This window comes from Pavona decussata, unplaced genomic scaffold (genome assembly GCF_977016875.1).
Source record: "Pavona decussata unplaced genomic scaffold, jaPavDecu1.1 SCAFFOLD_13, whole genome shotgun sequence".
In the NCBI taxonomy this organism is placed as follows: domain Eukaryota; kingdom Metazoa; phylum Cnidaria; class Anthozoa; order Scleractinia; family Agariciidae; genus Pavona; species Pavona decussata.
Window position 1 is genome coordinate 1,097,097 of NW_028145436.1, and position 17,348 is coordinate 1,114,444.

The window sequence follows — 17,348 nt, forward strand, 5'->3', positions numbered from 1 at the left end:
ACCAAAACTTTCCTCCCCCAAATTTTTCTCGCCCGTTTTGCCTTTCGCCTTGCCCTGACAATCTACCCTGGGTCTTTGATCTTAGAATTGGGGTACTTGGGTTTTTATTTTCTTTTTTTTTTGCTTTTTTTATGTGAAGAGGGAGGGAGAGGGGTAGCATATTATTTTGAACAAAGCTAATTAAAAGCTGATATCTAGACCAGGCCCCAGTTGCTCAAAGAGTGGAAAATTTATCAACTAGATAGGTCGCTATCCGGCAGATGAAATGTGTGCAAGACTTTCCCGATAGCCCTATAATTTGTGGAAAGAGTAGAAGCGTATGTCAAATTTAAGTATGGGATTGTGTGGAAAACTTGCCAAAAGCGTTAGTTGGAGTACATTTGCTCTGCTGGATAGTGACTTATCCAGTGGATAAAGTTATCCGCTCTTTGAACAACTGGGGCCAGTAGTTTAAATCCTATACCGACCTTTCTTTCTTCAGTCTCTCATACTTGTGTCCTTTTGGTATTCTGTCCAGACCCCTATCCACCATAGGTTTCTCTGGCCAATAGTATCCTTTGGCTATGTACTGTTTTCTCAGCTCTGCCAACTTTCTTGCACTGATCTTTGGTCTATGCCACCTCTGTCCCACCTTTATAGGTTTGGACTTCCGCAAGATTTCTGCCACTTCAGGATGGACTGTAGACCAAGGAAAAAAAGTTTACAATAATATTGTGAATCACAATGTAGTCACTTGAGATTTGACATCTCCATGCCAAATTTGCAGTTCAAACCATGCTGATCTATTTATTGCAAACTTGTTTTTTTTTTTGTTATAACGCTGTTAAAATGTTTATTGCATGCCTATAAATTTGGTAGCTTTATTTGTCATTATTTTGTTTTACATCATTGATTGTATAAAACTTGGCCAAACACACGAGGTTCATTCTTATAGTTAACATTATAATAAGAACGTTTACCTAACAAATGTGGACAACAAAATGGAAACAGAAAAACAAAACTCAACCAATAAGAATTCACACAAATCATATTACAAGAAATGATAACCTTTAATAACGAAAAAGGAAAGTTGTTCACTAGCACTTTTATTAAGTTAGACCTGATCACTGCTTGTAACAAAGATCCTGTATTCAGATGTGCCAATAAATGTATGTACCTTACTGTGTCTGTAATGCTTTCTGTTACCCTTTTTATTCTTCTTATTTTTTATTGGTCTTTATGCTCTGCGCGATTGTGTATTGTGTTACTATAAAATAAACTCTTAAAAAAGACAAACTAAATTGAAGGTATGTGAAGTGCTCCTCTTGTTGCTATATCCTTCTGCTTATACATACCTGGAAATTTTCAAAGTGGACACAGTATTAAGGCAGAAGCAATTAAAATCAATAATAAAAATCATTCATTTTAATTGCCTCTACATTAATTTTACACTGCATACATAATGGTGACAAAGGACAATGTCATAAAAGAGAAGATGATGTCCATGCACAAACAACAGCTAAAACTAAGATTGACACATGGCAAAAAATATTCACTGTACTACAATCTGAGACAGTAAATTATAGATACAAACTGAGGGTGCATTTGACTGACACTATTCTGGAATAGGATAACATACAGCGAGGACAAGAAATCCCTCATAAGAGGTTTTTGGAGTTAATGCAGCACAAAATCGCTTTAAAATTATCATGTGTCAGCAAAAGTTTGCAGAAATGTCTTCCCAAATTTACTTAAAAAGAGAAATTTTACAGCTATTTCGCTATTCCGACCTAAACTAACTAAACCTTACATATGCTAAACACAATGTATTCAGATATTTTGTAGAGTCCTAAAGTGATGAAGTTCCAAATGTTAGGAACTGAGACAAAATTAGAAGGATTTGTATGGAGTCATCGGGGCATAACAGAGCGAATATCTTGCCCCCAAATTGCACTAAGATGCTGATTTTTGGCTGATAGGCATTTTTCATCATGCTCTTTCCACTCATACTAACAAATCCCATAATTTCAAAAATTCAAATATTTGTGACATCACACTTTAGGACTCTATAATTTATTACTGTAATAATATTATTTACTTTATAAATATTAATTTTATATTATTACTTTATTTTCCTGTTGTCCCAAGATCAAAGTGAACAGTGTTGTGCTGTGGACAGCTTTGCTTACTTCTTTTACCCTTGGCTAGGGCCTCCTTGGAGGTTGAAATCATGATAACAAACATGCACTTGAACATTTCATCAACCTGATTGGTTGTCCTTTTATCTATTTCCTGAAACAGTTGTGCTGTTACTCCCTGTTGGCAAATTTGGCAAAACCCACTTCTTATTGTTAGAGAGAACCATCTGGCCTTGGTTGGAATAAGGTCATAAACATGTTTAGAGCACACTATAAATGAAAGGCGTGATTTGTGAGATTACAGTAGAAGGAACTAGCTGCTTGATGAATAAAGAACCATCCTGTGAAGCTTAGGAGTCCTGGTGCCTTGTCATCATCAGCCAAGAAGGTGCTTTCAACACTATTAGGGTCAATAATTCACTAAGACAAATTCTACGTAGATAGACCATACCCTGTAATTAAGAACCTGTTTAAGAACCTGTTCAGCCAGATTTCTCAATAGACATCCACTACATAAGAACCATTTCAGCCCGTTGTCGAAAATCAGGGCCCAGTTGTTCAAAAGCCGATTAACGCTAACCTATGATTAAAAGTTAACCGAGGTTTCCATGTCGCTCATTAAAAATGTTTTTGAAAGCTTATTTTGAGTTAATGGTAATGAAATGTCTAAGTCGAAACCGAGGGACAAAAATGGTTTGGAAGCATCTTGATTGATCACAGGCGCAAACCGCCTCTAAGTGGACTACGTGAGCTTACGGTCGAAATGTTAGTGTGCTGCCTTGACTCCATCTTATGAAGGGAATGACAGTGATTTCAAAGAATGCCTGAAACGGCAAAATAAACCCCAAAACGCACAAGAATACACCAGAAGTGAGTCATTTTATTGAATAAAAGTTAAATTTAGCGTTTTTTTAAGCGTCAGAATCGTTGGTATTTTATTTCCCATAGGAAGTCTTATAATGCGTTCAAATTCTCAACGGCTGCCCGTAACCCAATACCGCTTGCACTCAAAGGTCATCGTCTCACTAGTTATTAATTATCACACGCTCTCTAGCGACACAGTGAACTTGGCAGTTTTATTCGTTTTATTGAATGAAAGTTTAATTTAGCGTTTTTTAAACTTCATAATCGACAGTATTTTATTTCCCATACAAAGTCTTATAATGCGTTTAAATTCTCAATGGCTGCTTGCACTCAAAGGTCATCATGCCCACTGGAAATTAATTATTACACGCTCTCTAATGACGCGAACTTGGGCTGCCTGTGGATTGATTAGTAATTAAGCTCAATTTCAAGTTCAAGTTAATCCAGGATTAGCTTAATCAGGCTTTGAACAACTGGGCCCAGGGGTTCTTATATCTGGGTTTTTACTGTACTTGGTGCTTTATTACAAAAAAAACATATAAAACTGAACTATGCTGTGCAACAAGTATGGAAACCAAGGAAAAAATTTAAACTAAAATTTTCATTAGTGTGCACATGCTGGAGAAACTGACAATGTTTTGAATAGCATACTATTTATTTTCGTCATACTTTTGCTAACCTCTTTTTACAAACTGGGGGCAATAAAAAATTAACACAACAAACAAAAATGACAAAAGTATATAAACAACACTTCATTTTCCTGACAAAGCTTCTGTGATAGAAGCCAAAGTAGAAATTTAAAACCTTTTTCTCCGAAGAAAAGAATTTACACATGTTAATTTACATAATTTCCGAAGATAAGAATGAATTTTCTTGCTACAATAAATAAGTCAATGAATGAAACAAACTTCACATGTTTACCTTCTATATTTTCTTCAATAACTGGTGTTCCCATTCCTTTTCTTAGAAGCATGTGTGGCAGAGCCATATCATTTCTGTTTTCCTCCAGATCTGAAGCTGCATTGTGTTCTGTAGCTGTATTTGATTCTATCTTTTCTTCAGATTTTATTGCAATGCTACACAGATTCCTGGAAATAATATGGCTTCCTGATCAGGTTTCATGAATTGAAATCACATTATCACTGCTACAATGTGTGGTTCCAGAAAATATCCATACCCCCACCACGGAGGGAATTTCACATAAGACCCCCCCCCCCCCCCCCACCTCCCAGGATTTTCCATTTTCGAGGTATTTTTTAAACCCCCCACCCCTTCGGAAATTCCTCAAATACAGCCCACCCCCCTCTGGAAAAGTTTTATTTCAAAAGAATGCCTTGAAAATCAGTTTGATGTGAACATTTCAGAAAAATCAAGAACTGCCTACACGAGGAGAAAATGTGCGTTATCGAAGAGCGTGCGCGCCATTCAATTTCACTGGTAGAGTTTGGCAAAAAGCTTTTGATACTGAAATAATTGTTGTGTTTTATATTTACCTGTGGTCATTGACATTAAACTTTACTATTAGCTTCGCTGAAGATTTTAAATCTAAATTGTTGGAATAAGTCCGGCAATGCAAAAATGTGTTTTCATTTAATTTGCATATGTCATGTTTGCGTTCCTATGCAAATGTGTAGGAGATCAAAAGGATTATCGCTTTAGTTCTACTCAGTCGATTTTTCTCATGGTAATCATTCAGATCATAACTTAAAACCGCAGACGAAATGGAGCCGCAAAATGAAATTAGCATGTTCACGTTCTCATGCAAATTTTGTATGAGATCAATAACGCATTAAAAGAATGTCGAATTGGCTCTATTTTGTTGAATTTTGGCATAGAAATTAAGTTAATAGTTTTGGACTTTGAGTTGAAATACTTTGGACAAAATAAGTTTTAACACGGGTCAGTTTTGACAAACGAGTTATAATTGACCCCGGGAATTGACCTTTGCCCATAACTCTAAACAGCATACAAAAATAACAACACTTTATAGCCATACAAAATTTTCCCTTTTAAACATTGATACAAATTCAATTGTTCCCAGTGAGCAATATTTTTCTTCATAAGAAAGTTTCACAAACATTAGTTTTATAATAACTGAGTCACGCAACGCAGACATAGATTTCTTGTCTCAGCTGGCCTGGACTACTTCACTTACAAAGGCTTTTCGGAGAAGGGAAACATGTTTTTAATGTAACAGAGTAATGTCTTCAAGAAAGATCTACGAAGTTGCGAAGTTGGTAAGTTACAATTTTGAACAACTATGTCTGACATGAACGAGAAGTTGACCCTCTGGAAACTTATCCAACCATTCACCCCTCCTCCCCTCTGGAATTTCCTGGGCCATTGACCCCCCCCCCCCCCCCCACCCCTCTGGAATTTCTAATTCCCTCCGTGGTGGGGGAATGGATATTTTCTGGAACCACACAATCGAACCTCTTGTAAGTGACTACCCAAAATACCAAGATTTACTGGTTGCTTACGGAAGGTGGTCGCTTACACAAGTCGAATTAAAGGGAGTCTCTTCCGGGAATAGGTTTGACACATCTACTTATTCAAAGAAAATTTATTGCATACATTGTCCAAGGTACAATATATACAAGCAGTGCTAGGTTGTCACTTAAAGTTCCTTGTAAACTCTGAGTAGTGCTAAGCACATACAGTGAACATGGAGTTTTGGATACATGTAGGTGGCTTGATGGCTCGTTTGCTTGCCAGTTAAGTTCAACATTTACAGTCAACCCAGGTCACGCGTGAACAGTATTTCCAAGAATGAAATGAACATTCAAATTTCTCTTTATAATGTCCGACATGTGAATGGAATGTTGGACATTTCTCTGGAAATCGTTCCGAAAATACTTAGGAAACAATTTTGCAATGTAAAGAAAAATTCATAGCTTTATACCGTCAATAAGCTAGGGAAATTTATACGGGAACTCTGAAATCTCCTTGGTGATTTTCAAAACTGACATGTAAATTTCAAAACTCCGTTCAAATTTCAAAAATATCGTTCACGCGTGACCTGGGTTGACTCTAAGAACAGGGAAAGTATATATCTTTTAGTGGCTTGGCGGTTCACCAGTAAGTTCGAAATAATTCTTAGAACGAGGAAGGTGCATGTATTTTGGTGGCTAAGCAGCTCGCCAGTCAAGTTCAATATTCAAGAGGGGCTGGCGAGCCCCTCAAAAGGTAGTTTAGCCCCTAGGAAGATCATAGGGGGAGGCCAGGCAGGATGGGGAGGGGGGGGGGGGTGAGGGTGGATAAGCCATGTGGCCACATCAGCCCAACCTTGATAATTAATGCCTATTTCTCGTTTCTCGTATCCCCGTATCTATCTTCTTGAGGGGTATAGCTTGATGTGGCCTCGTGAGGTATTCGAATTCTGTAGCCATGCTTCTTTTTCAATGTGGAATTTGCATGGCCGGTGTGATGTAAATTTACGAGAAACATTCGAAACTTGTGTACAATTTCTTTAAGTCAACTTACCTTCTTGTATCTAATCTTCCAAAAATGATTCTCTGAGGGAGATTTTGAAGCGGGATTGCTCTCTGAAGTCTAAAACAATTTCTACACATGAATGCCACTACCTTGGTCGCCATCTTAGAAGTGGATTGAACGTCACGTGACAGCTTTGCCAAATATGGAAAATAATTCCTAATAAGGAATATAACCTCCAGAAACTGTCGTTGACCGAAAATTATTTGGTAGTTGATATGGCGGAGGGCGACTTGAATGTGGACAGTATAATATCCCGCTTGTTAGAAGGTTAGCGAACTTAATTTCCTTCTTTCTCCCCTTCACCTAGCATTGCATCGACAATATGAAAGCACTATCTTTGTTTTTACAGCTCGCGGTCGACCGGGAAAGAGTGTGCAGCTAGCAGAATCTGAAGTTCGCGGATTATGTCTGAAGTCCAGAGAAATCTTTTTGAACCAACCCATCCTACTGGAGTTAGAAGCGCCTCTTAAAATCTGCGGTAAGATTGCTTCTTATAATCTCAGAAGCCTTTCATTGTTTATTTGAAATATGTCAGTGCTGCCATTTGTGAACTGAGTCTACATTTTACGAGGAATGTAGAGTACAAATACAACATTGATACAACAATTTTGTATTTGTCCCTACTCGTCTTGTCCGACTGACAAGACCGCATTCCTTTTCGAAAATGAAGACTCGGATCGGTTGAATGAGAGGAAAATCCTTTTTTAAGTTTCCCTTTCTTGTTTGCCTTGGGAAGATTGAAATCAACTCCAGGACATGCACATGCAGTAGTTTCCCTCGGGTTGTAGCAACAGAATGTGATGAAAAACGCCTGTTATTTTTGAGATTGACCTAGCCTAGCCAATTTGTGGAAAATTGTTTATACTGAACGATGATAACACTTGGAAGTTCATATAGTTTATGTAAAATTAAAAAAAAAAATTGGTTTGGCAAAATGTTGGAATACGTGCTTTTCTTAGATACTGTCATGAACATATTTGAGTGCGTGGAGAAATATTCGCCTTCATCTGTACGTTGGCTATTTTGGGGTCTGATCACGGCCTAGTAAGATCTAAAGCATTAAGACTTGACATAAATAAACAAATTTCCCAAGTCTGATTTGTAGTCAAGAAAAATGCATATTTTGCGCTCCCTTAAGAAGATAGCAGTACATGTATTGTCTCGAAACTTCATTTAGATTTTGCGTTTAAAGTTTATGATCATGTTGTTAATTAGCACTATATTTTTGCGATGGACCTCCCGTTTGAGTTTTTTTGGTTGTTTTCTGTTCTTTTCTTCCGTTGGTATGTAATTTGTTATTGATTCCCATGGCAGATTCAATTTCTAGTGATAAGCAATTACTGCTCTACATAGCATGAATATTGCCAGACAGTAATGTTAGAATATACAATGTAGGAGCATTGCCAAGTCCTCAAAGGGTGTATGTCTTATTTACTGTATTGCCTTTGGTTGAAAGTATTATATCATTGCCCTTACTGTTAAAAAGGTTATGACTTTTCTTTTATTTCCAAACCCCATACAGTGTAGGTAGATAAGAAATTGGTAAGGGTATTTTGAAAATTCAAAACACATAAAAGCATGATTTTACATTTTGATGATGATAATGATGAGGATAATTAAGGTAGTGCTTTCCAAAGGCAAATAAAGATAACGACTTGAACTCATTTGAAAACGGAAAATTCAAGTCATCAAAAATTAAGTATAATTCCCTACTGTTGTCAGATCGTTTTAAAAAAACAGATGAACCGTAGAAACTTGTGCACTCTTAGATGCGCCAAACACAACTTCAAAGCTTCATTTTGGGCAAAAATGAAAACTAAAAAAAAGCAATGAAGTTTGTTCTTTCTTGTTGATAAGCTAAAGTATTACAAGCCTCCTGCCTACAGGCACTTTTGAAACCAGTTTGTGTTTTTTACATGGAATGCCCGCAGGGCATGACGTGTCTAGGTTTCGGTCGGGTATCGTTTTTTTTTTCTTCGTCGTAGTCACAAATCGACAAATTAATTTATGTATTAAAATATGTCCTCCCCTAGTGAGGATGTATTGTTCTGATTGTCTTCAACAAAAGCAGGCCAATCAAAATCTATTATTCGGCATATATCACGAGAGAGGGGACCCACTCATCCCTTCCTGTGTGACGTCAAATCATTATTTGATTTATTCATTAAACCTTGATTAATTTCTACCCTCTCCCAGAAGGGATTTATTGTTCTGATTGTCTTGAACAAAAACAGCCCAATCAAAATCTATTATCGGCGCGTATATCACAAGGGAGGGGACCCACTTATCTCTACCTGTGTGACGTCAAAGCAAGTCATCATTTTGAAAAGTTGTTTTTGTTCAATGGCGGCCACATGTATGAATTTAAGACTCTGATCTGCCGTTTTCAGAGAGAAAACAAACCTTTTTCAAGCAGTAAATCGAAATAATAACTTCTAGGTAGTACTCGACAGTTAAAACGGTGGAAATTGGGAGAGTTCACAGCAAAGAAACTCGGCTTTAAAAATCAGATCGAATAATCAACGCAAAGGATTAGAGCTACAGCTGTAGAGGAGGCCAGACCAGTTCAGCGGGGTTATGACGTTATTGCATAGTTATTTCTGGTATGATTCCTAGTAACACAATGATAAGTATCACGCAATATATCTGAATAAAACCATTCAGACAATTATTTCAATTGCCAAGGGAGGATAGTTTTTAACAAGATGCCTGCTATACTGGCATTACGCGTGATGCTGGGGCTAATTCATTTATTCCAACTGTATGCTTCGCCGATTGATAAAACCATCCTTGCTAATGGAATAGTTTAAGTCACGACGGTCGCGTTACGTTGTTTCCCTTGTGTTACGCGACTCAGACTATCACCAGAAATTTTAGCCTCCCACGCAGACGTTCTTAGGGCAGGAACGCGTGACCAACCCCTAAGATCAAAAGAACGTCTGCGTGGGAAGCTACAAAAATTTGTGAAAGTCCATTACGATAACGTAAGCTTCTCAATGACCTCTTTTCAGTCTCTCGTCGTGGTCTAAGACTGTCAAACAAAGCACGATTCCTTCGCCAGGAGCTCACCAATTTCCACCGTCTTAAATATCGGGTGCTTCTTAGAAGTTATTCTTTCGATTCACTGCTTCAAAATGGTGAAATTTTAGTTTGAAAACGGCACACTTGAGTCCAGATCATGTTAACGATATGGCGCCAAATTTAATCCGTTTTTGATAAATATATCAAACGATGCGTTTACGTCACACAGGTAGGGGTGAGTGGGTCCCCTCTTTCGTGATATAAGCGACAAAAAAGGATTTTGATTGGCCTGCTTTTGTTGAAGACAATCAGAACGATACATCCCGAGTAGGAGAGGGAAGAGTTTAATGAATAAATTAATGTACCGATTTGTAGCTACGAGGAAGAAAAAAAAAAAGAAATGGACCCGTTTTTAGACACGGTATGCCCCCTCAGGGCATCCCGCGTAAATATCTGCGAAATATACAATGGGGAATAATTGGGGCTACATGAAGCATTCCGTGTAATGCCATTAGAGGGGCATCTTGTTCATTCATAAACAATGCTTTTGTTTATTGAAATATGTTAATTACTATTGACAGGGATAACATGGAGATTTTCAATAAGACATTTTATCTTTTATTGCTATTTGTCTCTCTGTAGTGTTTCTAAATGATACGGGTGCTCTTTTAACCTGTAACATATGCCTTTGTTTTTATTAAAATTCTTGATGTTTGAAAGGTCCACTGTCCTGGCATTTTACCAGTTAAAGTCCAGTTTCTTTAATTCTGGCTATCTTAATATTTCCACCATCTCCATGTAAAACAGAAACTGGTTCCCCTTGATACCGTTATCCCTTAGTTTGAATGCTACCTTACGGCCAGCTTTCTCATTATTAACAAGTGGTGAACATTTTTTGCTTACAGGTGATATCCATGGACAGTATACTGATCTTCTTAGGTTGTTTGAATATGGTGGCTTTCCGCCCGAGGCAAACTACTTATTTTTGGGTGATTATGTGGACAGAGGCAAGCAGTCGCTGGAGACAATCTGTCTTTTGTTAGCGTACAAGATCAAATATCCTGAAAACTTCTTTTTGTTGAGAGGAAACCATGAGTGTGCAAGCATTAACAGAATATATGGTTTCTATGATGAATGTGAGTACTACATTTGTGCATTTTCAATAACATCAGGTATTTACTTTATTATACACCCAGGATTTACTCCAGAGAGCAGTACTTTATGGTGGGTTTCCATTAGAAAAATACTCTGGTGCACAGAATTTTCAGAGATGCAGCAGACCTTGTGCACAAATTTTGCCAGGGGGGGCACATCTTCTTATTTCAAAGAAGTTTAACAATTGAATAGCTTTCTTTTAACAGTACATTTAGCATAAGGTTTACTGAAAAACTTCAGCAGAAAAATTAAAACTTATGCTGCCTGTCATTTCCATACAACAACCTGAAAATGTTACACTACAACCATTCCAGAGTGCAAATGGAGACTGGGGTCAAAATTTTTAATTTTTGTTTAATCAGATATGGAGTCCATCACAAGAAAGATCACATTCAAATTAGCCAGTTTACCAATTTTGAGGTTCTGTGGTCAGATTACAATCATGTAGAAGGCTTTCAAAAATCAGAAAAAATAGAGACTTTGTATGGATTTGGGGGATGCCATCTCAGAATTATAGACATTTGCGTGGAATTTGGCACAGTGAAACATAACCATACTTGGTAAACCTACTAATTTTTATGTGATCTTTCTTGCAGTGGGGTTCAAAGTCACTTTCTAGAATTATGTAAACTCTGCTCACCCAGAGCTTTGATTTAACCAAGGCAGGTGGCAAGTTTCCTGTTTCCTTCCTTCTTGCTTTGTTTCTCTTTCATAAGGATGCCCTGTCAATTTGTGTTTTACAGGCAAGCGGCGATATAACATCAAACTCTGGAAAACATTCACAGACTGCTTTAACTGTTTACCAATTGCTGCTATAGTTGATGAAAAGATCTTCTGTTGTCATGGAGGTTAGTAAAGTGGCAATATACATGTATTATTACTTTGTGGTGAAATCTTAGAGTGCTTCCATTTGTCAGAAGTGGCCGTCCACACCAGTCAACAGAATTTACCAATTTGAAGGATAAGTCTTATCCCAGTCCTTCAAATTTCTTCAAAAATGGCATATACCATTATTTTTCAGGGTGATTACTTTTCAAGATTTTGCAGTACCATCCATTCAAAATGACACACTTGATTTACAAACTGGCTTGTCTGGCCCCAGTTGTTCAAAGGCCGGATAACTTTATCCGCTGGATAAGGCACTATACAGGGTCTAAAATATACTTCACGTTAAACGTTGTCCAAGGTTTTCGTACACTCCCAAACTTAACTCTGGTTAGAGTGTGCATATTCGCTTGTACAAGAGAAAATACTGAAATCTTTGCACAGATTGAAACTGTTGGATAGTGACTTATCCACAGGATAAAGTTATACGGCCTTTGAACAGCTGGCCCCTGGTTGGCCAGTTCTGGCAAATGGAAAGTACTCTTAGTTGCTGTAGACAGTTGCTGAACAGTATCCTAATGTTGTTGTTTTTTTTTTTTGCTAGGTCTCTCACCAGATTTACAATCCATGGAACAGATAAGAAGAATAATGAGGCCCACTGATGTTCCAGATACAGGTTAGATAGCCAAACCAAAACAAAGTACATAGTTTGCACTTTGTAGGGACCATTCTTAGTCCTTCGTCACTTAAATGAATTGCAGTGTTCCAGATAAATTATTAAAAGAGGGATCTCAGGTCAGAAACCCGACAAAGCTGGCTTCCTGACCTGGCAAAATGAATGGTAAACTTAAGAAGATTTGGAGAGAACCACACCTATTGACCCCTCAAAATTCTTCATTGACTCCCTGATTTTGAAAGTTATCTGGAACACTGTAATTGATTATTTTATTGAATATGAATGCTTCACCTCCTAACAGGTCTACTTTGTGACTTGCTATGGTCAGACCCAGACAAAGACACCAATGGCTGGGGAGAAAATGATAGGGGAGTTTCTTTCACGTTTGGAGCAGACGTGGTCAGCAAGTTCTTAAACCGTCATGATTTAGATCTCATATGTAGAGCCCATCAGGTCAGTAGACATATCAAACTTAAGGTGATTCCACTGAAAAAGAAGGAGTATTTAAAATTGTCTAAGACTTGGTCCAGTTCATGACTATGTTATGAGCATTACAAAAATGCAATAAAAAATGGGGGTCAACGAGCTCGTTTTTGTGCAACCTGGATGGCTATTATAGTAAATAGATGACCCACGAGGTTTATATTAGGAACGCTAGTAATCAGAAAAGGTAACTATCATTTCTAGAAAAATTAATTTCTTGCATTAAAATATTGAAGCAGTTCAACAAATATTACTTTAATCTTACACAACAAACTATTTTAATTGAACTGGAATTAAGACTATGAAAGAAATTAAAGATTTTGCTGCATGTGCACGTAAGCAGCACTACCTAAATACATGCTTTTTAAAGCATTGAAATAAAAATATCTCAAAGTAGAGTATTAAACTTTTCTTTAAATCGCGATACATAGTGGTCAACCGTATGACATTTAAATTGATGCATTAAAAAATGGGGGTCACTTTGCTCATTTAGAAGAAAAGGACCATTTATTTTCCTGCCAAGCTTAACCTCAAGGAAATCCCGCAATGTTGTGCGCGCGCGCGTGCTCGTGCGCGCGCTAAATGCTGCAAAAAATTATGCGCAGCAAGGATGCGCAATGCAATTCAGTGGAATCACCTTAATCAAACATTGTTCTGCCTCAACTGTCAAGTTAGTACAATCTTACATTACACTGCATGATTTACTTTCTAGGTGGTAGAAGACGGGTACGAGTTTTTTGCCAAAAGACAGCTGGTTACGTTGTTCTCAGCACCTAATTACTGTGGAGAGTTTGACAATGCAGGTGGCATGATGAGCGTAGATGAAACTCTAATGTGTTCTTTCCAGGTATGACAAACAGATCAATGTATTTCTATGCATACATACATGTACAATGCACAGTCCTCTCAAAAGGTGTCAGTATGTGCAGGTTGTGATTATTTTTGTCACCAGCTTCATGTTTGACTTGAGTTGAAGAACCCAGTGCTGAATGATCGTGAATGTTGATAAAAACGGAGGCCTTTGTTTGTGAATATTGCAAACAGTTTAAAAAGTGTATTTGTTGAAAATGCCTTGTTCTTATCCAAAAGTCAGGGTTGTCAAACAAATTATATGCACTAGTGTGGATAGGTAAAAAAAGAAATGAAAAACAACCTGTGTGTACAAAGATATTCTGCTACATTTATGGCCAATTAAAAGGGAGATTTAGTGTGGACAGGACAGATGGCTATGCATTAACACAAGCCAATACAGTTGAGCCTCCTGTAAATGGACACCCTTGGGGCCAGAAGTAGTGTCCACTTAAGAGAGGTGTCCACTTACATGTATAGCGGGTTAAAAATGCAGTGTATGTATGTAGCTGAGAACATAACCAGGTGTCCGTTTACAAGAGGTGTCCATTAGCGGAGGTTTGACTGTAGTGTAATTGCACTATTTGGTTGTTGATACAGCGGAACGCCATTAATACGACCACCTTTGGAATGTGAAAATGTGGTCTAATATTAGAAATAACTAAGGAAATGACTGGACTGTCAATTTGTTCAGGGCACAAAAAAGTGATCATGATAACAAGGTGGTCGTAAGGTGTGGTTCCACCGTGTAATTTGTGAACATTGTTAGTCTTCCTTGTCTCATATTTGTTTGTCTTGATTTAGATTCTTAAACCATCAGAAAAGAAAGCAAAGTACCAGTACGGCGGCTTAAACTCGGGACGGCCAGTTACTCCACCAAGAGGTCCACAAAAAGCAAAAGGAAAGAAATAGATAATGGATTGCCTGTTGAGGAACCAACATAGCCTTTGTACCAAGTTGGTACAATTTATACCATATGAACTCTTTGTTTGTTAACTAAGTCGTCTTTATAAAAGATCACTTCCTCCTTGATGTTAAAATATTTTTGTTTTCCTTTAACAAGGAGATGAGTTTTTCTGTGGGATCCAAGATTCCGCAGTTGGTATTAAGAAGTCTCATTACTCTGGAAGTGACAGTTGAATCTCTCTTAAGCAATCGCTTGTTGGATTAGAAAAGGTAGTCATTTTTGAAGGAAGTGAAGTGATAGTTTACAAGAAATTCTACATACCGTGTTTGACTGAGAAGTGATTTTCGATATGGGACCAGGAGTGGGATTTTATAAGAGTGGTTAGCATGGCAAACTTGGTTAGGGTTTCAGAAATGAAAGTATATTGGTGGCAGCGCCATTATTTATCAGGCCTTCTATTCTCATTAGTTTGTAAGCAGCCGCTTCACTGCCAAGAAACTTTCAACTTTCAGAAAGACCAAACCAAGTGAAGCCCAGACTGCAACAGGAAAGACAGACACTCTCTTACAAGTTGCAGTCGCTCAGAGATAAAATTTGGCTGAGCAGTCGAGCATGATCTTGACACCTTTTCTACTCTTTGGTACCTAAAAGTTCTTTCTGCCACAGGATAAACATACATTAACATTGGTTGTAATGGTCATTCTTTTGATTACTGATTATTTTGGTTCCGAGAGCTTTTTACAAATGAAAGTCAATTTGAAAAGTTTTACAACCCATTTATCAGTTTGATGTATTTTTCCTTTACATGCATGTTACACATTTTATGGATACCCACACTAAATGTATTTTTATCTTTCACACAATCTGCACAGTCAAGCTATCTTTATTTTACTGAAAAGCTAATCAGCCAATATCGAGCCCTCTGCCTTAAAAATAGTTTGTTTGGCTGTTTATCTTTTCAAGGAAGTAGTTAAACAACTTGTGTATTACGTAGGACATTTTTTTTTTCTCTCCTCTGTGAGTGTCTCTATGGAGTAGCTACAGGTTCAGAGCTGTGAAGCCAGTTCAGCTTTTCTGTTTTGTTATTAGAATAATTATTGCAAAACAGGGTGTTATTTTATTAGTTGGCAAGTCTGAACTACTCTTAACCCTTTAACCCCTAATATCAAACAACAAATTCTCCTATCTTGTCCTCATACTTTTCCTATAAAAGTACTGGGAAGAAGTTATTAAAACGTCAAGACAATTCACCTTGGTGATCATATCCTTAATTCCCATGACCACAGGGGTTGAGTAAGCATTGATATTACAAGGAGAAATTTGATACTGATCACTGTTAGGGCTGAAAGGGTTAGCACTGTCATGTACATGTAACAGGATGTTGACGACAACTCTGGTCCGAGTATTAAGTAGAAATGTAGTGAGGCAAGTTATGGTGATGATCAATTTGTACTACTGTCAGTAGAGTGTCATTTATATAATTTGTTATGTGTAGGAAGTTGTGTTCGAGAGTGCATACATTTACCTTATTCATCCCTTTCCATAATGACATCATGTATGCAATAGTCACTCCTAAATCAATAAATTAATCAATCTTTTATTAATTTATTCAAAATATTGTATAGTTTAGTGGATAGAGCTAATTTAAAAATAATGTCCAAGCCCATTATTATATTATCATTTACACATAACAAATCTGATAGTCTAAAAAAAAATATAATAAATGAAAAAATAAACTAGCAACTGGAAAGTTATTTCTAGAAAACTGTTAAGAATTTGATTCAGTGGTAGTACAACTGCCAAATTTGAATAGACTTGAAATTGGTTGGCAGCAACTGCAGCCACATAAGCTTTCTTGTTTTAATTTTCTTGCTGCTGTAAGTCAAATGCATTTGGGATAACCACACATGATGCCATTTTGAGAGGGATGAATATTTGTGCATGAGTATAACTGTGTTGTGGCTGTGTGCCAGTGGTAGTATCTGTGGGATAGAAACAAACAGTTTTAAAAAGTGCAAGTGCTTGTATTGTTACAAGAATTATTTTACAGCTGTCAACATTACTTGGTTAGTGTTTGTGTTCATGAACTGAGAAGTGTGAAAAGATTTTGTTTGATTGCCTGTGTGCAGTTTGACAGCTTGATGTTTGTGGTAAGTTTCTTCCAGGTACATATTTTTGTGTTTAGCAAAATGTGATGAGTCAGTTGATAACTTTAACTAGAAGAGAATCCAAGATCAAAGGAGTGTGTTGCTATCTGTGAGCAGTAAAATTATTTTCACACTTTGAAACTAAAAAAACCTGTCTCTCCCAGAGTAAACCTTTTTCCATTTAAGTCTGCAGATAAAACATATTGTGTGACCATTTAAATGAAAGTTTCCAGGCAGTAGTTTCATGAAGTGCTCTCTGTTTTATATTATTTTAATTGAAAGTTATTTCAACAAGTTTCAGGCCGGGCATTCATGGTAGTAATGTTAAAAACTGTTAGTTCCTGTGCGTGTGTGTCATAGGGATATGATTATACAAACATGAGAGGTGAGGCAGAGATTAATGAAACTTTATTAGTTAAATGTAACATTTTGTTGTCAAACTGATTTGATTGTATAAAATAACTTGAACTTTGTACATCTTGACATACTTGAGCTTTATACAAGACTTGATCTTGTCTTTTTTGTGTCAACCAGTACAGATTTAATTTTGTAGATCCAACAAGAAGAAACTCCTGCCAACAATAAACCTCTTGTAAACTACTGTGGAGTTTGTGACTCTTCATCTGACTTTACATGTACACTGATTCAGCTTCCACTTGGCCACAATATCCCCATATAATAATTGGCAAGGTATCAAATGCAAAAAGTTTGGTCAAAAGCAGTTGTTTACTGGACTGCAAGTAGTTTTTTTTTTTCCAAGATAGTGGAGCGAATGCAATGCTTCAGATTGACAAGCAATGAAGCTGCAA

The 17,348-nt window shown here is 37.2% G+C and overlaps 2 protein-coding genes across 3 annotated transcripts in view; one reads left to right on the top strand and one right to left on the bottom strand.

Annotated features, from left to right (window-relative positions):
- LOC146487775 (uncharacterized) overlaps positions 1 to 6,618 on the bottom strand; it is a 7,622-nt gene extending 1,004 nt beyond the window's left edge. Inside the window, exons 1-3 of the mRNA XM_085127113.1 lie at positions 6,465 to 6,618; positions 3,903 to 4,069; positions 468 to 678 (exon numbers count right to left, since the gene is read on the bottom strand). Coding sequence (XP_084983239.1) covers positions 468 to 678; positions 3,903 to 4,069; positions 6,465 to 6,577 — 491 coding nt within the window. The 5' untranslated portion in view covers positions 6,578 to 6,618. The remainder of the gene's footprint in view (positions 1 to 467; positions 679 to 3,902; positions 4,070 to 6,464) is intronic.
- A 19-nt stretch (positions 6,619 to 6,637) lies between these two features.
- On the top strand, positions 6,638 to 17,140 carry LOC146487776 (serine/threonine-protein phosphatase PP1-beta catalytic subunit). 2 transcript variants are annotated; one of them, XR_014867958.1, is made up of 9 exons: positions 6,638 to 6,743; positions 6,826 to 6,954; positions 10,403 to 10,633; positions 11,396 to 11,500; positions 12,082 to 12,153; positions 12,455 to 12,606; positions 13,349 to 13,483; positions 14,290 to 14,962; positions 14,996 to 17,140. XR_014867958.1 is itself a non-coding variant. In XM_085127087.1 (8 exons), exons 1-8 carry the CDS (start codon positions 6,692 to 6,694, stop codon positions 14,395 to 14,397), a joined length of 984 nt encoding a protein of 327 aa, XP_084983213.1. In that variant the 5' UTR covers positions 6,638 to 6,691; the 3' UTR covers positions 14,398 to 17,140. The 2 variants fall into 2 exon arrangements, 1 of the variants encoding a protein (XP_084983213.1); XM_085127087.1 differs by having other exon boundaries at positions 14,290 to 17,140.
- The last annotated feature ends 208 nt before the right edge of the window (positions 17,141 to 17,348 follow it).